Genomic DNA, 27,891 nt, shown 5'->3' with positions numbered 1-27,891 from the left:
GTTACCCGCCGGGGGCAGCGCCGGGTGAGAGGCGGACTACCTGGTCCCGGCCTATCAACAAAAGGTGAGCCGGGCCGCCGAGGGGGCTCTCTGGAGGTGCTTCTCAACCCCCTCCCAGGGCAGGGAGGGGGAGGCTCTCTCCGCTTCAATCCCTCTTACCTGCGCCTCCAACTCCACCCCTGGACTCACTACCTAGGGGTGGTAGGGGCATTTCCACGTTGCAGGAGAGAACAACGTGGAGGATCGCTCACACGTGCTCGCCCGTTGGGGACGATGGGGAAACCGCAATCCTCTTATCAGGATGCGTTGCCGCCTCTTTCAAAATAAAAAAGAAAAATGGTTGTCTGGGGAAAAGTCCCAGATGTGTCCCTCGGTGCTGGAGAGAAACACGTGGAGGGTTACTCACACGTGGTCGCCCGTTGATGATTTGGGGAGATCGGACCCTCTCTATAGGATCCGTCGCCCCTGTCTTATCTTCATAGAAAAAAAAAAAAAAAAACCTAGTCTGGAGCTCCAGACTGCGTGTGCCTCCATCAGACACTAAGCAAAAAACTGAGTTACGCCCGGTCTGGGGGCGAGGGTGTATGCTTTTTGTATACTTAGTGTCAGCCTCCAGACGGCAGAAGCACACACCCACAGTCTCTGTGTCCCCCAATGAGACGAAGGAGAAATAACCACAATCTCGTAATCACTGAAATGTAGAAACATTCGAGAGATATTACCACATATCATGTAAGATTTGAAATATTTGGCCTGGTCCGCAAAACAGTCTTTGGTGAGATGAGAAAAAAAGTGGCACTAACCATCCCATAAAATAGATCCTTTACTATTAACGCATTAAACACTTGTCGCATGGGAATGTGGGCAGCGCTGTGGACAAAGGAAAGTAAAAACTGGCTTTAGCAGTAAGAGGTTAATAACCTCATTGAGATCATGCCAAGGCACGTAAGTGCATGCATTTCTGCGTGTGGGGCACATACATGATACTAAATAAATTGCGAGGTTTTGGAAATTTTGCTTTCATTTTTTCACATTTGCATATCATTACCATGTCTATTGATTTCCATAACTCCATGGCTTTTCTTTCTTGGTGTTGCAGTTACAATGTTGAAGAGGGTATGTACATTACTGATAATATGTAATGGAGGTAACCAGCACCATGATATACATTACGGATATTAGTAATAAGGGTAACCAGCCCACTGATATAGTTAAATCGGCATAACCTGCACACTTAAAGTGGATGTAAAAAGTCTATATATAACTAAAATGCAAGGTTTTTAACCCAAGTCACACCAAGAAGATTAATTTCAGAACTTTTTCAATTTTTAATGTCACCCATAATCAATTTAATTGAAAAATACACCACTTATTTTTCCACTCCACTTTGTTGAAGTAGCCTTTTGAATTTTTGACATTTCAGGCTTTTTGAGTATGAGTCTTTCAGCTTAGCACACCTTGAATTGACAATCTTTGCTCACTTTTCCATGCAGTAGCAATACAAATATGTCAGATTGTGAGGGCATCTCCTTTTTACAGTCCTTTTCAGGTCACCCACAATTTTTCAATTGATGCAAAATGGATATTTGGCTAATACAGGTGCTTCTCACAAAATTAGCATGCCATCAAAAAGTTAATGTATTTCAGTTCTTCAATACAAAAAGTGAAACTCATATATTATATATTGTCATTACAAACAGAGTGATCTATTTCAAGTGTATATTTCTGTTAATGTTGATGATTATGGCTTACAGCCAATGAAAACCCAAAAGTTATATTTATAAAGGTCCCTTCGTCTTAGTCAGTAGGCTCCACAATCATGGGGAAGACAAGACTGCTGACTTGACAGACATCCAGAAGGCAGTAATTGACACACTCCACAAGGAGGGTAATCCACAAAGGGACATTGCTAAAAAAGCTGGCTGTTCAGAGTGCTGTATCCAAGCATATAAATGGAAAGTTGAGTGGAAGGATAAAGTGTGGTAGAAAAAAGGTGAACAAGCAACAGGGATAACCGCAGCCTTAAAGGGATTTTTAAGAAAAGGCCATTCATAAATTTGGGGGAGATTCACAAGGAGTGGACTGCTGCTGGAGTCATTGCTTCAAGACCCACCACACACAGAGGTATCCAGGACATGGGCTACAAGTGTCGCATTCTTTGTGTCAAGCCACTCATGACCAATAGACAACACCAGAAGTGTCTTACCTGGGCCAAGGAGAAAAAGAACTGGACTGTATCAGTGATCCAAGGTGTTGATTTCAGATGAAAGTAAATTTTGCATTTCATTTGGAAATCAAGGTCCCAGAGTCCGGAGGAAGAGTGGAGAGGCCACAATCCAAGCTTCTTGAGGTCTAATGTGAAGTTTCAACAATCAGTGATGGTTTGGGGTGCCAAGTCATCTGCTGGTGTAGGTCCACTGTGTTTTATCAAGACAAAAGTCAGCGCAGCCATCTACCAGGACATTTTAGAGCACTTCATGCTTCCCTCTGCCGACAAGCTTTTGGAGATGGAAATTTAAATCTCCAGCAGGACTTGGCACCTGTCCGCACTGCCAAAAGTACCAATACCCCTTTTAAAAACAACAGTATCACTGTGCTTGATTGGCCGGCAAACTCACCTGACCTTAACCCCCTACAGAATTTATGGGGTATTGTCAAAAGAAAGATGAGAGACACCAGACCCAACAATGCAGACGAGCTGAAGGGTGCTACCGAAGCAACCTGGGCTTCCATAACACCTCAGCAGTGCCACAGACTGATCTCCTCCATGCCACGCCGCACTGATGGTGTAATTTATACAAAAGGAGCCCCAAGTACTGAGTGCATTTACTGAACATACATTTCAGTAGGCCAACATTCCGCATTTTAAAATAATTTTTCAAGCTGGTGTTATAAAGTATTCTAATTTACTGAGATAATGACTTTTGGGTTTTCACTGGCTGTAAACCATAATTAGCAACATTAACAGAAATAAACCCTGGAAATAGATCACTCTGTTTGTAATGACTTTATATAATATACAAGTTTCACTTTTTGTACTGAAGAACTGAAATAAAATTACATTTCTGTTGATATTCTAATTTTGTGAGAAGCACCTGCAAGTTCCTCCAACTTGACTAAAGCACGTGTTCCAACTATCAAAAAACAGTCCCAAAGCATAATGCTGCCTTCACCATGCTTCACTGAGAGTATGTTGTTCCTTTGGTAATGTAGTGGCTTCACGCAAAACATACCTTTTGGAATTATAGCCAAAAAACTCTCTCTCATTAGACTATAAAACATTTTCCACAAGCTTTTGGCACACTTTATGTAGATTTTAGCAAAACACATCCGGGCTTGGATGTTTTTCTGGGGAACAAAATGCTTCCATCTTGCTACCCTATCCCATAGGCCAGACATATAAAGATTACATGAGACTGTGGTCACATGGAGCACATAACCAGTGCTAACCAAAATTCCTTTAATGTTGTTGTAGACCTCTTGGCAGCCCCCCAGAATAATTTTATTCTGGTATTTCCACCAATTTTTACGGGATATCCAGTTCTAAGTAATGTCACTGTTGCGCCACATTTAAAGGGGTTGTCTCAAAATACATTTAAAATGAATAGATTTTGGAATAAAAATGATTTCCACAATTGAATGCGTTTGAAAAAAGTTCCCCCCTGCTATGTATTGTGTAATGGCGCTGCTTGAGCATGCAGAAGCATGGTCGGCACATAACACAGCTCCTAGTCAGGAAAGTCAACTCCTATAAGACACTTCTTGGTGAAAGTATGCACAGTATTCCATGGTATATCTAATGCCTTGGAAAATACCTTGCATACCCTTCTCATGACTGACAACTTTCTACAATAAAATCCCTTGGCTGTGTTGTAAGCAGTTTACAAACCATAACTTTTCCTGGAAAATGCAAATAAGAAAAAGTCAGGAAAAATCTACTAGAACAGCTCAACTTTATTTGGAGTAATCAAAGTCACTGTAAATGAAGGCAGCTATGGACTGACCACTATATACCATGAGAGTAAATGTGATTGACCAATTCTGAACACAACCACATCCCCAATTATAAAAGGGTGTTCACACTTATGCAAACACATTATTTGAGTTTTGTTAGTACCCTCCTCCAAAAAAAAAACGATTTCACTTTGTTGCTCAAGGGATTTGTACAGACTATGGGTGACAAGAAAGGTGGGAAAAAATTCTAAAATGGTTCTTCTTGATATGATTTTTATTTTAAGAGGTGAAGACTTTCTATTTACTGTATATATACACATTACCAAAATAGATAATAAGGGAATTCAGTACACTTACCAACAGAGCCTCCAGTAGACAGCTGACAGAACTCAAACAGGCCGTCAAATACAGGACAGTCTTCTCCTACATTGACTGAATAATATACAATATAAGTTATATGTGGCGACTCATTGTACAAGACATGATAGAAATGAGATTAACCAAATGCAAACCACAGCTTTTCTTTTAGATGAATAATGCACATAGCGTGACTAATATTGAATCCACATATTAAAAGTATGCAAAGGTTGGGGCTCAGGAACGTCACCTTTTAAATGAAGCTTTCTGAAGTCAAGTTCATATCGGATGCAATTGTTGTAGATTTCCAGATTACACGATGCATACGAATGTGCTGAGGAAATGCCCATTATGGCGTTTTCACACTGCGTTCTTTTCAGTGGTCGGTGCCGACCACGGCTGTGGAGTCGGAGTCGTGATGTCGGAGTCAGAGCCCATTTTGGTGGAGTTGGAATTGGTGTCATGGAAATTGTGGAGTTGGAGTCGGAGGTTTGGCTTACCAACTCCACAGCCCTGGTATGAGGGAGTCGGAGTCAGTGACATGCAAATTGAGGAGTTGGAGTCCTGTCTTACCGACTGCACAGCCTTGGTACTGACAGAGCAAATGTGCCCTCTGACATGCATCATTTTCGGGCGTATATGCCTACTGGAGGTGGACACACAGATGGAGTCTATAACGTCCGAGAGTCCGTTTCTAGTAGGCTTACATGCCCGAAAATGATGCACGATTATAGTCTATGGCCCTGGGGGGGGTTCGGACTTGAGCCCCCACAGGGCCACTGAATGGGTGCCTAAACGCAATGTGAAAGCACCCTTACATGTAGCAGAAAAAAGGAACAGAATTCATAGCATGCTATGTTTATATACACATAATCTAACCAAGAGCTCTGCAAAACTAGGAAAATGTAAAACTGCTTGGCACCACATGTTGTTGCACATTTACAGTACTGGTGCTACATACTTAGTGGCAAGCACCATAAATTTGGGGTACAGAGATATAGCGATATATAGAATTGGTAACACATAACGGTTATAATTAACATAATTAAATAATTCATTATTTTTCCCACATGGTGAACACCTTCATAAATAAACATTGGTAGAAAAGCATTTTTTGATCTTTTTTGTGGTGAATTAAAGAAGCATTCCCATCAATGTTTTTAAAAATTCTTAATAACTGCATTCATATTATATAGCACTGTGCACTTACTATTGCTCATTTTGTACTATTCCCTAGTTAATTCTTCTCTTTTCCATTAGATCTATGACATCACATGATCAGAGTGACTAGCTGATTCCTAAGATCTATGTAGAAACAGGAGGTCAGTTTTCTCTGCACAAGTAATGAGTCACTGCAAACTATGGCAGTGTGAGGGGTGAGCAGCTGGGTCAGGAGTTGTAGAGGGGAATGATAAATGCAGGGATAAGAGACTCCCTCTTTCTACATAGAGCAGAGAAAACAGAAGAATTAGGCTAGGTTCAGATTTGCGGATGTCAGGGCTGTGGAGGGCTGCATAGTTCCTCCGTGAAGCTCCGCCCACTGCCGCACTGCCACTGCTAATTGGGTGGCTGCGGCCAGAACATTTTATAATTCCCTCACTGCAGCGTGCCGGGTGGCCAGTCCTCATTGAAGCAGCACCAATTATCCCAGGTGTAGGTCCCTGACTGACCTGAGGGTAAGCGGGGGGGTGCCAGAGAGCTGCATACATCCGCATGGCCTGCATACACAATGTTAAGCATAGGTAGGCAGGCCATATGCAGATGTAGGCGGAGCTGAACGGAGGAGGTGCAGCAGTAGGCAGAGCTTCACAGAGGAACTATGCAGCCCTCCGCAGCTCTGACATCCGCAAATCTGAACCTAGCCTTATCTGGGTAGAATGGCAAAATTAGCAATTGTAAGTACACAGTGCCATATAGTATAGTGATTGCAATATATTGAGAAAAGCTCTGATGGGAGTGCTTCTTTAATATATTGCAATCATATTCTACAGCACTGTGTACTTACAATTGCTCATTTTGCCTTCCTACCCAGTTAATTCTTCTCTTTTCCATTAGGTTTATGACCTCAGGTGATTAAAATGACTAGAGGAATCCTTCTAAACTCTATGTAGAAAGTACAGGCCAATTTTACCAGCATGAGTCATATATCACTGCAAAAGTCCCAGGCAGGGGAAGAAGGAGGAGCTGGGTCAAGAGTTGAAGAGGGGAATGATTTTTCCAGGGAAAAGAGACATCCTGAGATCACCACTGATTGCTCAGTAAACCCCTGAACAATGCGCAGCACAGCAGACAAGGGTATACAGCTCCAATCTCATTGTACACACAAGAGTGGCATATTCTCTTGTCTTCTTGTTTCACACTTTTCAGGAGGTTACTGAGTGATCTTGGGGGGGGGGCGGGTTATAGGAACAGCACCTCAACCCATCAGCAGGCAATTAAAGTACCTACTAAATTTGAATAAAAAAAAAAAAAGAAAGTTTAGATATTTTTAAGTGATTAAAAGTGCTACACTTCCTGCTGAACTGCAGTTCTACACCCAAAGAGGCCATGTTCACACCTAAGATTTTGCTACAATTGTATTCCATATATCAAAACATCAAAGCTCTCCCCTGTCCAGTTACACATGCTACAATGTATCGCAAATAAAACACCCTGGAGTGCATACTGATTTTCGTTGGACCAGGCTGATCTAATATATATGGACTAGAGAAAAATGTGTATGGGATTGGTCACACGTTGCATTTTTGCTGCAAATCCCTGCTGAATAAAAGGATCCCCACAGCATGCTGCTACCACCATGCTCAACAGTGTGATAGTGTTTTCAATGTGATCTTTAGGGTTTGGTTTCCACCACATATAGTTTATTGTTTTTAGCCCAAAAAGTTGGGTCCATCTGGCAAGAGCACCTTCATCCACGTTAGCTGTATCCTCTACATGGAGTATTGAACACTGCAAACAGCAACTCTTATGGATTGCTTTAAAAAAAAGGCTTTCTTCTTGCCACTATTCCATAAACGGCCCGATTTGTGAAATAAACGACTATTCTCCTATGTTAGCTGTGGATGTCTGCAGCTCTTCCTGTGACCATGGGCCTCTTGGCTGCTTGTCCAATTAGAGCTATCAAATAACAAAAGGCTTGGGCACTCAAATGAAAATTTATTGTCCAATGTACAACAACGAGGCAAATACCATCACCATATAAAAAGGCAAAAATCAATAGAAAGACAGATTATCTTCCGCAACGGTATGGCACAAGCATGCCTTTTTCAAGCAGAATCTCCTGTAGGAAAGGATTATCATTGCTCCCACACCATGCAGGCATGAACGGAGACTAGATCCCTTTACGTGTAATCCTTTCCTACAGCAGATTCTGCTTGAAAAAGGCATGCTTGTGCCGAAACGTTGCGGAAGATAATCTGTCTATTGATTTTTGCCTTTTTGTATGGTGGTGGTGGTATTTGCCTCGTTGTTCTACATTGGACAATAAATTTTCATTTGAGTGCCCAAGATTTTTGTTATTTGATTGCTACTTACATACCTTGGAGAGCACCACCTTTGGAGTTCAGTGAGCACCCCTTATATTCTTCAATATCCAATTAGAGCTGTCCTTGCTTGAGATATCAGTTTAGTGAAATAGCCATGCCTTGGTAGGTTTGCAGATGTGCCATAATCCTTCCATTTTTTTGATGATGGATTGAACAGTGCCCTGTGAGCTGTTCAGGGCTTGGAATATTTTTTTCTTTTATAACCCAACAGTTAACCCTTAGCCACAACTTTATCCCTGACCTGTCTGATGTGTTCCTTAGGCTATGTGCACACATTGCAGATTTGTTGCGGATCCGCAGCGGTTTTTTTCTGAGCGGTATTGTACGAAATCTGCAAATGACTGCTCAAGCAAGGATAATCAATGGGAATCCAGAATTGGTGTGCACATGCTGCGGAAAATTAATTTGCAGCTTTTTATTTTCCGCAGCATGTCAATTCTTTTTGAGGATCTGCAGTGTTGTTCCCCTATTGACTTCCATTGAGGTACTCAAATCCGCAGGAGTAAAAAGGTTTGCGGATTTCATGCGGATTTGACGGAAAAAAACGCAGTGGATTTTTAAAATTCAAATTTATCAGAAGGAGGAAGTGTGTGTGGGCGGAGAATCAAAAATAGAGCCAATTTTGATTGAAACATGTAATGATAATGTAAGATATGACTTCTCCGGAACATTCCAGAATCTTCCATTCTCTACACTACGATGAGACTTTTGCCTGTCAGCACCTACGACCCCCCTTCCTCACCCACAGCTCACACACACCAGTGTAACACAACATGTAAGATGAGGCAGCAGCCTCTGGCTGCTTCCTGCCAACTTCCCCTCCCCCCCTTCACTGCCAGGATTGCTAGTGAAGCAACATGTGCTTGGATAAGTATGGGAAATATTACAGAGGCCGGATCTCGGAAACAATACACGACAGAGAGATGAAAATTACATATTGGTAACATGCCCCGCTCGGGCTTCACCACAGTGGTTCTTGCTAAATACTAGTATCGACAGAACCAGAGAAACGGAGTTCTCCTATAAAGAGTGGAATAAACAGCTAGTGTTTGATGTCATTACAAAGCTAATTTCAATATAAGATGAATGATTTGTCTGGGGATACCCTGCTAGGTTCTCAAGCCCAGTTATATAGCCGAGAAGGTTTCAGAACCAAAAGTGTAACTTAGAGAAAAGGGGATGACCCCGTTAACTCGGCCCCTTTTATGATGTCATGACCCAGAACTACAGAGCACACTCACTCAGTTGGGAGGTGATTCGAGCTGGAAATTCCATGGCAAAAGGAACTCGGATGAGTGGAGACGTTTGGATGACTTCTCCCCACATGGTTAGCCTAAGACCGTCTAAGCAAATGTAAGTGTTGATTTATGTTTACAGACCTGAGGGTAAGGGGGGGGCGCCGGAGAGCTGCGAGTTCCAAAGTGGAACTGAAAAGTGGGATATCCATAAATCCCTGCAGTTCGTGAAGTATTGTTGGCAGTGGTGGGACATCTAAAATAACCCCCCTGCGATAAATTGTTAGGACAAGACTAGCTTGCTGTTTTTTTTTATCACATTGTGGCAGCGGTGGGATAAGTAAGATAAACCCCCTGTACATGTGATAGCCGTGTGTGGCCTTAAGGTCACATCCCCCCGTCCGAGACATAGCGGTGTCAGCGGTGGGATCATGACAAAACCCATCAACAATGGAGGTAGGACTTGAAAAAGGCTTTTTTTTTTTTTTTTTAAACAGTATGTACATCTTTATTAAGCTAACAAATCCGCAGACAAAGCCACAACTAAACCCACATCAAATCCGCACAAAAAAACGCGCGGAATTTCCACTGCGTTTTCTGACAAGAGATGCAGAATCCTTGCAGAAATTTCTGCAGGCAAATAAGCAACGTGCGCACATAGCCTTAGTTTTCATGATGCTTTCTAACAAACCTCCGAGGCCTTCATAGACCAGCTGTAGTTATCTTGAGAATAAGTTACACACAGGTGGACTCAATTCACTAATTATATGACTTCTGGAGGCAATTGGTCACTGAGGATTTTATTTAGGAGTATCAGACTACAGGGGGCTGAAGACAAATGCACGTGACAATTTGATATCTTTGCATTACAATTAGTATTCCCAATGACACAATGGCAAAAATAGTTGTAATGCAAAGGTATCAGCAATATTTAGATGGGTTATCTACTATATTACATTTTTTTCAATTGATTCTTGGCATGAAGATAAACATTTAGTAATTGAGATTGGCTGCAGACAAAGTGACCCATTTACAGTGCCTTGCGAAAGTATTTGGCCCCCTGGAACTTTTCAACCTTTTCCCACATATCATGCTTCAAACATAAAGATACCAAATGTAAATTTTTGGTGAAGAATCAACAACAAGTGGGACACAATTGTGAAGTTGAATGAAATTTACTGCATATTTTAAATTTTTGTGGAAATTCAAAAACTGAAAAGTGGGGCGTGCAATATTATTCGGCCCCTTTACTTTTCAGTGCAGCAAACTCACTCCAGAAGTTCATTGTGGATCTCTGAATAATCCAATGTTGTCCGAAATGACTAATGATGATAAATATAATCCACCTGTGTGTAATCAAGTCTCCGTATAAATGCACCTGCTCTGTGATAGTCTCAGGGTTCTGTTTGAAGCACAGAGCATCATGAAGACCAAGGAACACAACAGACAGGTCCGTGATACTGTTGTGGGGAAGTTTAAAGCCGGATTTGAATACAAGATGATTTCCAAAACTTTAAACATCCCAAGGAGCACTGTGCAAGCGATCATATTGAAATGGAAGGAGTATCATACCACTGCAAATCTACCAAGATCTGGCCATCCCTCTAAACTTTCATCTCAAACAAGGAGAAGACTGATCAGAGATGCAGCCAAGAGGTCCATGATCACTCTGGTGAAATACAGAGACCTACAGTTGAGGTGGGACAGTCTGTGCATAGGACAACAATCAGTCATACACTGCACAAATCTGGCCTTTATGGAAGAGTGGCAAGAAGAAAGCCATTTCTCAAAGATAGCCATAAAAAGTGTTGTTTAAAGTTTGCAACAAGCCTCCTGAGAGACACACCAAACATGTGGAAGAAAGTGCTCTGGTCAAATGAAACCAAAATCGAACATTTTGGCAACAATGCCAAATGATATGTTTGGTGTAAAGGCAACACAGCTCATCACCCTGAACACACCATCCCCACTGTTAAACATGGTGGTGGCAGCATCATGGTTTGTGCCTGCTTTTTTTCAGCAGGGGCAGGGAAGATGGTTAAAATTGATGGGAAGATATATGGAGCCAAATACAGGACCATTTTTGAAGAAAACCTGTTGGAGTCTGCAAAAGACCTGAGTCTGGGACAGAGATTTGTCTTCCAACAAGACAATGATCCCAAACATAAAGCTAAATCTACAATGGAATGGTTCACAAATAAACGTATCCAGGTGTTAGAATGGCCAAGTCAAAGTCCAGACCTGGATCCAATCGAGAATCTGTGGAAAGAGCTGAAAACTGCTGTTCACAAACGATCTCTATCAAACCTCACTGAGCTCGAGCTGTTTGCCAAGGAAGAATGGGCAAGAATTTCAGTTTCTCAATGTACAAAACTGATAGAGACATACCCCAAGCGACTTGCAGCTGTAATCGCAGCAAAAGGTGGCGCAACAAAGTATTAAGTTAAAGGGGTCGAATAATATTGCACGCCCTACTTTTCAGCTTTTGAATTTCCACAAAAATTTAAAATAACCAATAAATTTCGTTCAACTTCACAATTGTGCCCCATTTGTTGTTGATTCTTCACCAAAAATGTACATTTGGTATCTTTATGTTTGAAGCATGATACGTGGGAAAAGGTTGAAAAGTTCCAGGGGGCCGAACACTTTCGCAAGGCACTGTACAACAGAAAACCTAATGTATCAATGCAATTTCCAGTAGAATAGGTTTTACACTTATCCTGTAAAGACAAGGTCCTCATCGCAACACATAGGAAAAAGTGTAGATGACTTACATCTCTGCATCTGTTTACTGTACTCCGACATGTTGTCTGGTCTTATAGATCGTAGAAATTTAATGTATTCATCGCTGTGATACTTCGTCATCTCTTCAGCAGTTGCCTTGTGAGGACGCTAAGGCAGAAAATAGGGTAAAATAAGCAAGAAGCGCACATTTATGTGTCATTACATAGTGGTGCACATGCAAAAATTCTAGAGAGAAAAAAGGCAGGTTTGCACCCATACCAAAAAGCTAAAAGTCCAACCATGCTAAATACTTTTCACCTTTCTTTGCCAAATCGGTAGAAATTGGGGAAAACCCATTATCCAATTATAAGGCTGAGTTCACACGTGGCTTTTTTTCGCGTTTCCGCGACGGTTTTAACCGCGCGATTTTGCCGCAAAAACGCGAAAAATAAGCATCCCATGCATTCCTATGGGATTCCGCAATGCTGTGCTAATGCTGCGGCTTTCACCGCGGCGGAATCGCTTCGCGGTAAAAACCGCAGCATGCTCATTAATTTGCGGAATCGCGGCGCTCCCGCACCCATAGGAATGCATTGTTCCGCTTACTTCCCGCATGTGGCTGTGCACACCATGCGGAAAGTAAGCAGAACATTTGCGGATGGTACCCAGGGTCCGGAAGAGAGGAAACTGTCCTCCGGGCTTTGGGTACCATATCCCTGTAAAAAATAGAATTTAAAAATAAAAAATATTGTTATTCTCACCCTCCGACGTCCCGCACAGCCTTCCCGCTTCTCTTCACGCTCCCGGTCCCAGTAGTCCTTTGCGAAAATGCCCGCGATGGCGTCCGTTCTCGCGGGATCGCGAAGTCTCGCGGTCATTCGCGAGACGTCATCGCGAATTACCGCGAGACATCGCGATCCCACGAGAACGGACGTCATCGCGGGCATTTTCGCAAAGGATTACTGGGAACGGATGCGCGGGACGTCGGAAGGTAAGAATAACAGTATTTTTTTTTACATCCCATCTTTTACTTTTGATGCCGCATAGGCAGCCTCAATAGTAAAAAGTTGGTCACACTCGTCAAACACTATGCTTGATGAGTGTGACCAACCTGTCAATCAGTTCTCCAAGCAATGCTACAGATCGCTTGGAGAACGCTAGCATTTTCCAAGCTAATTACGCTTGCAAAATGCTAGTTTTTCCGCGGGAAAATCGCGGGAATTTAAAATGTGATTTTCCCGTGGACTGGAATTCCGGAATTCTCGCGGTAATTTCCGCGAGAGTTCCGGTACGTGTGCACTTAGCCTTAAGTTCTCATCTAAAGGCAACAATACAGAATAATATTTTCATACACTCACATATATTTCCATCTTTCTGTACAGTCCATAGTTCAGAAGCAAATTGTGAGTCATTCGTATTCGATGAGGCTTCATTGGGTGGCCTTGTCCATAGTAGTAATTTCCAATGTCACCTAAAAGAAAAAAAAAAAAAAAGATTTAGACATTTTTGTAGTACATAGCTCATTCACCAAAATGTCTATGACAGTATACCACATGAGACAGCCCATGCAGGTCCACAATGCAGGTTAGCAGGATTTCTCAATATACTGAAGACACCACTTTTAACTCCTCTTGTACTGCAGTCCAGCGATCTGTACATAAACTCCATGTCCCCCTGCATAACCAAAAAATTCCTTTTAAAACCCGCTTGCTCTGTAAGCCAATTTGCATGGTCGGTCTAATGGGCATTGCCGATCTTCGTCTGCCGCCTCCTCCTCCTCCTCCTGCCTTGATTGATGTGGATGCACCGCTCTACGTCTTCCACACAGAGCTGTAAATCTCATGCCTGCGCAGTTGAAGCACAGACCTCAGCAGGTGCTCTTTGCTCTGCTACTACCATCGCATGCACAATACACCGTTTTGCCTTGTCCTTAACAGTTCGAAGCAAAGTGCGCCTGTGCTTGAAATTGCTACTAGCCCCACCCAAGTCAAAATAAAGGCCCCTTTACATTTAGCGATGCACCAGCGATCCCGACCACGATACGACCCGATCAGGATCGCTGGTGCATTGCTAATTGGTCACTAGTGAGCTGACAAACAGGCAGATCTCAGCAGCGACGCAGCAGCGGTCGTTACTTACCTGTCAGACGCGGCGATGATGACGTCATCCTCCCGCGTCCACACGTCGCTCGTCGGTGCCAGCAGGAAGCCGCCGACGAGAAATGGACCAGGCCGATCTTGCGCGATCAGCAATAACCAGCGGGGGAGCCGGTCGGAGGCAAGTATCACATGGAGCGATATCGCTAGCAATATCGCTGCTGCGTCACAAAATCGGTGACGCTTTAGCGATATCGCTATGTGTAAAGCCCCCTTAACCCCTCGTGGAAAACAGACACATTTCCTTTATTTTCTTACCTATATCTCCCAAAGAATGAAAAAAATAACAAAAAAGCACAAACATTTGTATGCTCAGGAAAAGAAATATGGTAAATGGCCTGATAAACTGATCTTAGACACTTGATGCAAATACCCCAAAACTAAAGGAAAGTTGGTCTTGCAAGAAGGCCATTTTCTCCTAAAGTACTCCGCTCTTTCTATGTCCTCCTGATGGGTCTTTTATATCTTTCGGAATACCACCCATGTGCTATGCAGTTATGGTATAGCATGTGGAAATGTGAGAAATGTCCCAAATGGAGATAGCTACCCAATTTACTACAGAACTTGGACTACGTAAGATTGTACAAATCGAGCTTGAGCTCTTCAATTCGACCAAGAGGGGTAGTTCTAAATAATCTCCTAAAATAGGGGGCAATTCAAGCGCGAGCGATATGCAAGTGTACATCTGTTATGATTTATGTGATTATTGTTATGCTGTAATGTCTATTGTCTCTACAAGTCCCCTCTATAATGTAAAGTGCTGCGGAATATGTCGGCGCTATAGAAATAAAATTTATTATTACTATTATTATTACATCAGGCAGAACTTGAACTGAACACTGATCCATTAAGGTTAATGAGTCAATTCGCGTCTTCTGCGCAGAGAAAATCGCTGCGAGTACCACGTTAATCGAATTCTCGGACGAGTTCCATTTAATGTGTCAGCTGCTGAAGCAATCAATTTTGGAACACAAGAGTGATATCCCTATTGAGAATTTGAGTCATTTTTTAGGTGGATTCAGGCAGGACTCCTAAACACAATGCAGAAAAGCAGTGCACACAAAGCTCAAGAGCTTGCAATCTAAAATGATAGTTACACTCTGAACGGAATAAAAATGCCTTTTATAACATGATACCAAGAGGTTTCATAAAAGTGATTGGAAATGTTGGTCATTTGGGCCTTCAATTATCAAGGGAACAAGAGAACACTCCCTTAAAATTAAGTTACTGAAACACACATTTTACAGTTCCATTTAAGCTTATGGCACATCTAAATTAAAATAAACTACTACTTCGATATTTTCTAAACTTACCACCCCAAAGTAATTAAATGCCAACAGCAATAATAATGTCATGGGAAATTAAAAACAAAACTTACATCACCTCAATGCACAACGCCGATTTCACCCATCAAACCCAAATGATGCCCTGTGCAAAATCCTCCCCTCCTGCATGGAAATAAAATATACCAATAGTAATAGTAGTGCATCTCCTGGCAGGACACTGCATACTGAGGAAACCATAACAGTGCTAAAGTAACATTAAAGATAAAGTAAAAGTGAGCATTTATTTTCCTTCCAATTTTTATCTCATCCTATCCTTGCACACGAAATGGTTACTTATAAGCAATATTATAGGGGTGGAACTTAGTTAATCTCAGCTCAGTTAAATACTATTGAAGCTTTCCTTATGTCAGTCTAACCATCAATATAGTCACTGACTTCCTATTATAGGCCAACATCATTTCCTATTAAGCCTTCCAGATAGTTCTCAGTCCATCATCCCTCTTCATCAAACTCCACCCTATTCTTTTTATGACCCCCATGCAGCTGCAGACAAAATGTATGCTTTATATAAAAGAGCACTTATATAGTAGGAGTATCCACACAATGACTAGCTGCAGTTATTAAAATGTTCTATAATATCTGGAAATGCTGATTGCAGAATAACCTGTGCTTGTAAGAGTAACTGAAGAAACCCATCACAAGCAGAAGGCAGAGGAATCAGATGTAAAGGTGTTGTACTGTTCATGTATTTTATTAAGCACACTAAGTAAACATCCACTGAGCAGGAAGAAAAATGGAATACTTAAAATGTAATAAAACAAATCCCCCTTAACAGCAATCGCCTCCACCAAACAAAATTTCTGGAATGTCTTCCGTGTACAGGCAAAGAAAAAACTGTGGCATGGCCATTACAAAACACAAATCAGCTTTCCAGCTCTTCTGTAGTTGATTTACCTGTGTGTTTTGGGTCATTGTCTAGTTGCATCACCCAACAGGTTTTCAGCTTAACCTTCAGGCTATGTGCCCACGCTAGCGTTTTTAAACGCTCAGGAAAAGGATCCCCTTTCCCAGAAAACGCGTGTCTTTTTCCGCGCGTTTTTTGACACGCGATTTCTGGGATCATTGGGGATGGCTAAAAACGCTCAGCGATGCGGGAATTAATGAACATGCTGCGTTTTTAGCCGCTAAGCGATTCCTGTGCGGTTAAAAACGCATGCATTGGCACAAAAAGCCAAAAACGCATGCAAATTAATTAGAAGCATCTTGTAAGCGTTTCTGCAGCGTCTGAGCCGGCACAAACGCTGCGGAAACGCTTACAAAAACGCAACGTGGGCACACAGCCTCAAACTTTTTCATTTTTGTGCTTTTGTTTTTTTCACTTCCATTCTTCCAACAGCCATTCACTTTACCATATAACCTACTGTTAATCAGGGAAAAATCCAAGTGGCATGAAATGGTTAAAAATAAAATTATGACAGATTTTTCGGGTTTTGATTTAATTTTTTTTTTTTTTTCTATTAATGGGAAACGCGATTCTCCAGGGGACAGTTCATTTTTTTATTCTTTCTATTTAAGTGGTGAATAAAATATTAAGAAGTTTGTATATGAAAAATAATCTACTAAAAAAACTCAAGTTTTTATTTTTCCATTGCTGATGTTATATAAGGTCTTGTTTTTGTTGACAGCTCTATTGATGCCACTTTGGGGTAGATATGTTTTGATCCTTTTTATTGCATTGCTTTTTGCTTATTTAGGAAGATGTTGTGCCTGAAAAACCACAATTGCGGTGGTTCGATTTTTATCCTTATGAGGTTTACCTTATGGGATAATTCTAACCATATTTATATGGTTATTTTTAAAAATCCAATTTTAATGAGGGTGTGAGATTCAAATTTTAATTTTGTATAACCTGCAATCGTTTGCTTGTACCATTTACCATACAATACCATCGTATTGAAGCATCTAGTGAAAATCGTTGTCCCCCTTCAAATTCAGCATCTAAAAGCTTCATAGGAGAACCAAAATAGAAGCAATGCAGGCCTTCTGCAGAATCCGGCCATTATAGCAACCCATTGGTCCCCCGCAATCACATTACCGTGAGCCAATAAAATTCAAGAGCGCACCAGCATGCGTTACATTTAAATACTGCTGTTAGATTAACAGCACCATTTAAATGCTAAAATGGATCCTTGTCAGGTAAATGATGCTGCCCAAATCACAGGCAATGTGAATCACAGCCTGGCCGCTCATTTTCTAAATAATCAGGTTCTCCCCATGTACATGAGGGAGAGCTCTCTCAATCTCCTACATCAAGTTGGGAACCACCAGCCACGGGCAGCCAGACTAGTATGGTCTCCAACTACGGTCCTCGGCCACATCTCCAAATAATATTTTTTTCTAAAACACAGGACAGATTCAGAGAATAATATAACCGGCTGCAATCATCCAGCCAGGCTGAGCTTCATGCCGTCAGCTGTCTGGGCTAGAATTAATCACCTGACAGCTTCCCTTCAACAGCTGCAGGTGTAGCTCAAATCCAACCACAGGAGTTAGGTCATTATCACATCAACACATACATCATGTGAATGCCATTCGATTTTTTTTATCAGATAGCACGCAGATCAATGTTATTCAATGGGGCAGTGCTGATCAGTGTTTGATCAGAGTACTATTAGCATAATCAACTGAATTCCCTAGGATGAGAGAATCTAGGGTCATGTGACCCTGGATTTAAAGAGGTTGTCCACTACTAAAACACCCCTTTCTTGATCAAAATGTTTGGCCCCCATAAAATAATAAAGCTTTTACTCACCTCTCATACCAGCGCCGTTCCTGCAGTCGCTCTCCTTAGGGCTCTTGTGAGGTGTTGTAGCACATAACACCGGCACCCAATCAGCGCTGGCGACACTGTCTTTGCCTCCGACCAAATCAGTCATGAAGAGAAAGTCTTGGCTGCAGCCTGATCTCTCACTTCCTCTTCATGTTCAATTTGTCCGAATCCAGGGACAGTGACGCCAGCCCTGATTGGGCATGGCGTCACAACACCGCACGAGAGCCGCGGCGGGAGAGACTGCATACACCGCGGGAACACTGCCAGTACAGGAGGAGATATTAAGCGTTATTAATCAGGGAAAAGCGTGCGGTATGACAAAAATGTATCCAAGTAGAAGACAATTCAACAGTCAGATGCTGGCTATTTACCTTAGGCCACCATCCACTGCATGCATGTGGAGCAGGCTCAGCTCCACACAGCCCAACCTGCTCCATGATGGATATCATGGGGTTTTAAGGGGTTAAGGTCATGGACTCCTGCCTATATTTTCTCCAGTTACAGTAAGTGTTGTAATACACTTTGCTATAGTTGACAGAATAATATATTCAAAGTGTCCTAGCTCTGAGGTAGCCCCAAACCATGACACGTTCTCCACCATGCTTCACAGTTGGGATAAGGTTTTGGTGTTTTCCTCTAGAGTTGTGCAATGCTGGAAAAAAAGTACCACTTATGTCTGATTTGTGTAGAATTCTTTTAATCCAGCTTTCACTGTGATGTCCCATTGATGTCAGGGTTTTTCTGATCATGAACACATCAGATATTCTTGTTCACCTCTTACAAGATTGCCTTTGTGCTCTTGGTTAACCACATTATTATGCAAGTCTAAAATAGAAGAAGAATGCTGCTAGGACAGATTCTTGACAGTGTCCGCAGTTACTCAGTTGGCTTCATTCAAGTGAAGGTCTCGTATGTGTGGGAGGTGATAGAGACTATGCTGCTGACCGTCACCTATCATTAACCGCCTGTATGTAATTTGCAGTTGCTGTTCTATTTTTTTTAGTAATGTAGAACTTACAATATTATTGCAGTACTTATCCCCAGGGCTGTGGAGTCGGAGTCATGGAAATTGAGGAATCAGAGGTTTAGCTTACCGACTCCACAGCCCAGCTTATCACCAGACACAGGAGGCCACTGTGTCCCCTACTACTGCTTTATGACTCTGGCTTAAACTGGTTTGTGCAGGATTTTGAGTCTGAGGCGCTGACCCCAATTCTGTGAGGACAAATAAAAACAGCGATTCTGTTGGCAGACTGGTGTTGTTAAATTGACTCTGTTCTGCTGGTTTAAACTGCAGTTTGGACAGAAACAGACAGCGCCCCAGGCCAAGCAATTGGGAAGAAGTGCCTGACAGGAGAGGACTGGTTCGGTGGCCATCTTGAGAAAGCTTGGTGCGACCTGAAAGGAGGACGTGTGAGGGCTCCATGGGATCCCGTAGAAATGCATAAATACGGAGGGCACCATCAAATGATGGAACTCGTTAAGTGGGATCCAACCACAGTATGTCTAAAAAACAGCATACATAAGTTGAGAGGCAAAAGAAGACATACATATCGAGTAGGGATCACCATATAGAATACATAGTTTTTATTTCAGAGGCAATACAAAACACCATAAGACAAGAAAACATAAAACCATTTAAAATATACAGTGGTTTTTAAACCAATATCTGTATAAATGAGAGCAGCAGAAACACCCTATAAATCCACTAGATGTACATAAATCACAAATGCAGCATGACTACAAAGATAGTATAGAACATGCATAGTAGCCTTATAATACATTAGGTAGTTGCCCAATCAAAGAATGATACCACAGTCTATGTAGAAAAAATCATGATACCAGCTGCACAATATATACATACGTCCTGCAGTAAAGAGATGGTACATAAGAGCACAATGTTATGAGGGCTCCATGAAATCCTCAGGATTCGACTTCCATGACACACCAGGAGGGCTCTCCAGCAAGTCAGCTGTGGTACCATGCACCAGTTATAAACACGTCCTTCCTTAGCCAAACACCCGTCATCCAGGCGGGCTCATCTCTGCAACACCACAGCGACTGTATACAGGTCGGTAAATCCTGAGCTCAGGCCCACCACAAGTATTATGGTGGGAGTGTGAGCGCACACACAGCTAGTTTGGCGCCAAACTCAGACAGGCAGACACAGGCACTTGAATGCATCAGTGCCCATCAGACTCAGCAAGCTGAACCAAGAGACTTACTGAGTCTACAGTATTAAAGGGGATCTACTGACGTATACAGAGCTGTTCCAAGGAGCCCATTGCACTCACATGATCCTTAAAGTGAACACGACAGTGTATAATTCCATAACTGGGTCCTACTTATGGGGCTTGGAGTCATCTTGTTAAGTTTGTAAACTGCTGTGCTGCATCACCAATAAGCCATCCCTGGCATTAATTTCATTGTCCCAGTTTTCCTGGTAAGTGCTCGGTAGCAGAACTAGGCAGTTGTGTGAGCAGGTTGCGGGATGCAGTGACGGATAGAAGGCAGAGGAAGGGTTAACGTATTATACTTTAACAAGTATGTACTCCATGCAGGGAGATAAAGAGTTAAACAGGGATAATGCAGGTAGTAGGTAATAAAGGGTATACAGTTGGGGAAAAAGCAGGGGAAAATGACAGTAGCAGTTCATAAGGTATAACTTATCCAATCCGACGACTTCCAGACTGTAGAGTCCACGAAACAAGCATTGGCACCAACAACGGTCAGCGCGGGGTTAATCTTGTGTAGTCCTGAAGACAACAACGAGCTGAGTCCTTCCAGCAGCGGTGAATCCCTGATGCCTTCTGTGGGATCCTAAGTCCAGGGGTGCTGTGGAGGGTAAGGCACAGGCGACAGCAATGTCGGAGCCCAACGTGGCCCGACAAATATCCACCGGGGGGGTCAGGGTTCAATTCATGTAATTTATATAGACTGGGCATACACCAAAAAGATTCTGATGCAGAAAGGTGGTTTTAATGAATTGCAGTACATACATACAGACGTTGGATTCGCGGCGGATACTGCGTCCACTTGTTATAAAGAACTACGTGGGACGGCCGCAGGTGCCTCCTTGCAGTGTTGGTGTCTCCCTTAAAGCCCAGTCACTAAGAGCTCACAGTACAACTTATTGTACATTGATGAACTTCCTAGACCGACACGTCTGTATGTATGTACTGCAATCCATTAAAACCACCTTTCTGCATCAGAATCTTTTTGGTGTGTGCCAAGTCTATATTAATTGAAGTTCACGGATTGGGATACTACTTGTCCACCACCTCCGGTTACCAGGGTGTGCCAACGGTTTTGTCCTAATAGGGCTCAATTCATGGTCACACACTGGGTCCTTCTTAGGCAGCAAACATGCGGTACTCACGAGCCCGGAACATTTGGCACCTTGCTTTTGCGGGGGCCAACGGGTACACGACACGTCTCTGTTCAGTCTCAATGGGCGGCAGCGGGGATGCTGGAGCGCGGGCCTGTGCTGCTACGATGCTTGATGCTTATATTTAAGTGAAAAATTTATTGTAGTACAATGTGAACCTCAGACATTTAATCATTTTTATGATCCAATAATCAAGATATTTAGATAGAACAGAATATACAGTGGGGCAAAAAAGTATTTAGTCAGTCAGCAATAGTGCAAGTTCCACCACTTAAAAAGATGAGAGGCGTCTGTAATTTACATCATAGGTAGACCTCAACTATGGGAGACAAACTGAGAAAAAAAAATCCAGAAAATCACATTGTCTGTTTTTTTTTCATTTTATTTGCATATTATGGTGGAAAATAAGTATTTGGTCAGAAACAAAATTTCATCTCAATACTTTGTGATATATCCTTTGTTGGCAATGACAGAGGTCAAACGTTTTCTGTAAGTCTTCACAAGGTTGCCACACACTGTTGTTGGTATGTTGGCCCATTCCTCCATGCAGATCTCCTCTAGAGCAGTGATGTTTTTGGCTTTTCGCTTGGCAACACGGACTTTCAACTCCCTCCAAAGGTTTTCTATAGGGTTGAGATCTGGAGACTGGCTAGGCCACTCCAGGACCTTGAAATGCTTCTTACGAAGCCACTCCTTCGTTGCCCTGGCGGTGTGCTTTGGATCATTGTCATGTTGAAAGACCCAGCCACGTTTCATCTTCAATGCCCTTGCTGATGGAAGGAGGTTTGCACTCAAAATCTCACGATACATGGCCCCATTCATTCTTTCATGTACCCGGATCAGTCGTCCTGGCCCCTTTGCAGAGAAACAGCCCCAAAGCATGATGTTTCCACCACCATGCTTTACAGTAGGTATGGTGTTTGATGGATGCAACTCAGTATTCTTTTTCCTCCAAACACGACAAGTTGTGTTTCTACCAAACAGTTCCAGTTTGGTTTCATCAGACCATAGGACATTCTCCCAAAACTCCTCTGGATCATCCAAATGCTCTCTAGCAAACTTCAGACGGGCCCGGACATGTACAGGCTTAAGCAGTGGGACACGTCTGGCACTGCAGGATCTGAGTCCATGGTGGCGTAGTGTGTTACTTATGGTAGGCCTTGTTACATTGGTCCCAGCTCTCTGCAGTTCATTCACTAGGTCCAACCGCGTGGTTCTGGGATTTTTGCTCACCGTTCTTGTGATCATTCTGACCCCACGGGGTGGGATTTTGCGTGGAGCACCAGATCGAGGGAGATTATCAGTGGTCTTGTATGTCTTCCATTTTCTAATTATTGCTCCCACAATTGATTTCTTCACTCCAAGCTGGTTGGCTATTGCAGATTCAGTCTTCCCAGCCTGGTGCAGGGCTACAATTTTGTTTCTGGTGTTCTTTGACAGCTCTTTGGTCTTCACCATAGTGGAGTTTGGAGTCAGACTGTTTGAGGGTGTGCACAGGTGTCTTTTTATACTGATAACAAGTTTAAACAGGTGCCATTACTACAGGTAATGAGTGGAGGAAAGAGGAGACTCTTAAAGAAGAAGTTACAGGTCTGTGAGAGCCAGAAATCTTGATTGCTTGTTTCTGACCAAATACTTATTTTCCACCATAATATGCAAATAAAATGAAAAAAAAAAAAAACAGACAATGTGATTTTCTGGATTTTTTTTTCTCAGTTTGTCTCCCATAGTTGAGGTCTACCTATGATGTAAATTACAAACGCCTCTCATCTTTTTAAGTGGTGGAACTTGCACTATTGCTGACTGACTAAATACTTTTTTGCCCCACTGTATATTGGTGTTCTACCCGGTTTTCATTCTTTTTGGTACAGATACGATATGGATAGACAGATATGGATAAATGGATAGATAGAAAACATTATTATTATTACTATTGAAAACATTATCTATGAGCTCAAAAACCTTTCAGGTGATGCGTTTTTTTTAAAAGATGATCAGCTTTTGCAGCTGAAAAACGTATCCTCAAAAAACACAGGAAAAACGCTGTGTGTGAATGTAGCCTTAGATCAGGAATATAACAGCCATTTATAGGACATTTCATAACTTTCCCAAACTCCTATGAAAAAATATTCAGCACATCCTGCATTGAATTACTGTACCCAATTTATTATATATTTTAGGAGTCGGAGTCGGTCCATTTTATACCGACTCCAACTCCGACTCCACCAAAATGAGCACCGACTCCGACTCCACGACTCCACAGCCCTGCTGATACCTGATATGTGGGGGGGGGGGGGGGGACCACTGTTTCGGCGCATGGCAGAGCTCAGAAGGGAAGGAGCGCCGTTTGACTTTTTCAATGCAAAATTGGCTGGAATTCAGATCGGACGCCATGTCACGTTTGGAGAGCCCCTGATGTACCTAAACAGTGGAAACCCCCCACAAGTGACCCCATTTTGGAAAATAGACCCCCCAAAGGAACTTGTCTAGATATATGGTGAGAACTTTGAACTCACAATGGCTTCACAAAAGTTATAACGTACAGCGGTACAATTAAAAAATCATTTTTTTCCACAAAAATGATCTTTTCACCCCCAATTTTTATTTTTCCAAGGGTAACAGGACCCTAAAAGTTATTGTGCAATTTGTCCTGAGTACGCTGATACCCCATATGTGGGTGTAAACGACTATTTTGGAGCGTGGCAGAGCTCAGAAGGGAAGCAGCGCCATTTGACTTTTTTGGCTGGAATTGAAATCGGACACCATGTCGCGATTGGAAAACCCCTGATGTACCAAAACAGTGGAAACCTCCCCACAAATGACACCACTTTGGAAACCAGACCCCCCCCCCAAGGAACTTATCTAGATGTGTGGTGAGAACTGAACCCCCAAGGGCTTCACAAAAGTTTATAACGTACAGCCATACAATTAAAAAATCATATTTTTTCCACAAAAATGATCTTTTCACCCCCAATTTTTATTTTTCCAAGGGTAACAGGACCCTAAAAGTTATTGTGCAATTTGTCCTGAGTACGCTGATACCCCGCATATGGGGGTAAACCACTATTTGGGCGCATGGCAGAGCTCGGAAGGGAAGCAGCGCCATTTGACGTTTTTGGCTGGAATTGAGATCGGACACCATGCCGTGTTTGGAAAGCTCCTGATGTACCAAACAGTGAAACCCCCCAACAAGTGACACCATTTTGGAAACTAGACCCCCCCAAGGAACTTATCTAGATGTGTGGTGAGCACTTTGAACCCCCCAGTGCTTCACAGAAGTTTATAAAGCCCGGGCGTGAAAATAAAAAAAATCATTTTTTCCACAAAAATGATATTTTTGCCCCCCATTTTTTATTTTCCTAATAGTAACAGGAGAAATTGGACCACAAAAGTTGTTTTGCAATTTGTCCTGAGTAGGCTGATACCCCATATGTGGGGGTAAAACAGTGTTTGGGCGCATGGCAGAGCTTGGAAGGGAAGGAGCGCCGTTTGGCTTTTTCAACGCAGAATTGGCTGGGATTGAGATCAGATGCCATGTTGCGTTTGGAAAGCACCTGATGTGCCCAAATAGTAGAAACCCCCCAATTATAACTCCAACCCTAACCCCAACACACCCCTAACCCTAATGGGAAAATGGAAATAAATACATTTTCTTTTAATTTTATTATTTTTCCCTAACTAAGGGGGTGATAACGGGGGGTTTGATTTACTATTTATGGTGGTTTTTATTTTGGCAGCTGTCGCATGCTAAAAGACGCATTTTATAGTAAAAATAGTTTTTGCATCACCACATATTGAGAGCTATAATTTTTCCATATTTTGACCCACCGAGTCATGTGAGGTCTTATTTTTTGTGGGACGAGTTGACGTTTTTATTGGTATCATTTTCGGGCACGTGACATCTTTCGATCGCTTTTTATTCCGATTTTTGGGACGCAAAATGAACAAAAACCAGCGTTTCATGAATTTCTTTTGGGGGTGGGTTTACACCGTTCCGCCTGCGGTAAAATTGATAAAGCCCTTTTATTCTTCGGGTCGGTACGGTTACAGCGATACCTCATTTAGGTCGTTTTTTATGTTTTGGCGCTTTTATGCAATGAAAACAATTTTATATAAAAAAATTATTTTTGCATCGCTTTATTCTGCAAGCTATAACTTTTTTAATTTTTTTGCTGATGATGCTGTGTGGTGGCTCGTTTTTTTGCGGGACAAGATGACGTTTTCAGCGGTACCATGGATATTTAGATGCGTCTTTTTGATCGCGCGTTATTGCACTTTTTGTTTGGCGGTATGACAAATCATTATTTTTTGCTTAGTTTTTGGTTTTTTTTAAGGGGTTCGCTAAAGGGGTTAACTAGTGGGACAGTTTTATAGGGCGGGTCGTTACGGACGAGGCGATACCAAATATGTGTACTTTTATTCTTTTGTTTCAAAAAATGAATTTATTAGGGAATATTTTTTTTTTTTCATTTATTTATTTTTTGTAAAATTATTTTAACACTTTTTTTTTAACTTTATTACATTGTCTCAGGGGGGACATACCTGTCATGTGACAGATCGCTGATCTGTCACATCACAGATCACTGTGACAGATTAGCGATCTGTCACAGGCACTGCACAGGCTTTCCTCATGCCTGCGCTTTGCAGGCACTGAGGAAGCCAGCTCCCTGCAGGCCCCCGTCGCCATCTTGGATTCGGGGACCTGCAAGGATGGAGCCCCCCACAGCAGCGCTGCACATTGCGCTGCTGTGGGGGGCTCAGGGAAGCACGGAGGGAGCCCCCTCCCTGTCGATGCTTCCCTTTAACCCCCGGTACACCGAGATCGTGTTTGATTGCGGTGTGCAAGGGGTTAACGTGTCGGGGGTGGTCCGAGACCGCCCCTGACACCGCCCCTGACACATTGTGCAGGGTGTCAGCTGTGATAATCAGCTGACACCCGGCCGCGATCAGCGGCACTCACCACGTGGGTGCCTCTGATCGCTGTGACGTACTATCCCGTCCCTGGGAATCAAGTCCCAGGGCACATGGACGGGATAGTACGTCACATGACAGAAAGGGGTTAAGCTTTTCCCAGGACAACAGAGGAGACAGCCCCAACAGTTCCGGACCTGACGCAAGAAGGGTACCACCAGCCCGGTCCTTCTGCTTACAGTTACACAATTAGGTAAATTATAGTAACTTGGTCAACATTTCCGTGCTTACTGAGTGATACAGCACAGTTCTGACGGGTGTGTGTGAATTAACCTGTCACATTTTGTTGGTTGATAGAAACGCAACCAGTCTGCGTTTCACAGTAACAGTTCATTTGACAAATTTAGTATTTACTGCTTTCCTTCCTTGTCCACCGCATCCTTCAGAGCCCAACCCCGGTCCACAGCTTACTTGTGGATTCTGATGGAAACCCTAGTTCTAATCGTAAAGCACTGTATAAAAAGTGTGCGCCTAACTTTACGGTAAGTACAGATGTGAGAAGTTCACTGATGGGAACTGTAAGAATCATCATTTCTACAGGTCACAAGCAAACCACGAGAACTGGGATCACCAGAAAGTTTCAATGTTTTTCCTTGTTCTGTGAAACAACTAGGGCTCCATCAGGTCCCTCTCCAAGAGGTAATACAGCACTGGGATGAGAGAAGACATTGAGGCAAAGTGCAGGCTGCCACCTGTGGCCACATTTTGGAAGGATACTCAAGCAGTCATCCAGCATAGACACTGATGGACAAGGTATGTACATTGCTATTTTTACTTTGACCTCCTGAATAGAAAGGTTAAACATTATGGAGGTGCACACTGGACAAATGAAAGGTAAAAAAAAAAATCCACACTTGGCCTCCGCATTGTGAATGAAGTAACATAGTAACATAGTTTTAAAGGCTGAAGGAAGACCTTATGTCCATCTAGTTCAGCCTATTTTTAGTGCAGCTGTTCTGCATTGTTGATCCTGGGGAAGGCAAAAAAAACCCACAGAGTAGAAGTCAATTCTCTCCATAGGGAAAAAAAAATTCCTTCCCCTAAGCTGGGTCAACCATCTACCTATAATATTCTGTTATTCGTAACCTTATTTACTGTTACTCACAAGAAAAGCATCCATTCCTTTCTTAAATTCATTCAGTGAGTTGGCCATCACCACTTCCTCAGGAAGAGAATTCCAGAGCCTCACTGCTCTTACCGTGAAGAACCCTCTTCTATGCTGGTGCAGAAATTGTCTTTCCTCCAAACGAAGAGAATGCCCCCTTGTTCTTGTCACAGTCCTTGGTACAAACAGTTCATTGGAGAGATATCTGTATTGCCCTCTGATATACTTGTACATATATATTAAGTCTCCCCTAAGTCTTCTCTTTTCTAGAGTAAATAGACCTAATTTTGATAACCTTTCTGGGTATTGTAGTGAACCAACTCCATTTATCATTTTAGTA

General features: G+C 42.5%; 1 protein-coding gene across 1 annotated transcript in view; it reads right to left on the bottom strand.

Moving 5' to 3' along the window:
* HDAC2 (histone deacetylase 2) overlaps window positions 1–27,891 on the bottom strand; it is a 107,954-nt gene that overhangs the window by 73,218 nt on the left and 6,845 nt on the right. Inside the window, exons 2-4 of the mRNA XM_073575984.1 lie at window positions 13,174–13,286; window positions 11,866–11,983; window positions 4,312–4,386 (exon numbers count right to left, since the gene is read on the bottom strand). Of these exons, the coding sequence (XP_073432085.1) occupies window positions 4,312–4,386; window positions 11,866–11,983; window positions 13,174–13,286 (306 nt within the window). The remainder of the gene's footprint in view (window positions 1–4,311; window positions 4,387–11,865; window positions 11,984–13,173; window positions 13,287–27,891) is intronic.

The sequence above is a fragment of the Dendrobates tinctorius genome, unplaced genomic scaffold (assembly GCF_039654945.1).
Source record: "Dendrobates tinctorius isolate UK_male_01 unplaced genomic scaffold, ASM3965494v1 ptg000046l, whole genome shotgun sequence".
NCBI lineage: Eukaryota > Metazoa > Chordata > Amphibia > Anura > Dendrobatidae > Dendrobates > Dendrobates tinctorius.
The sequence above is the reverse complement of the archived record's forward strand: the minus strand, read 5'-3'. Positions and strand labels throughout refer to the sequence as shown.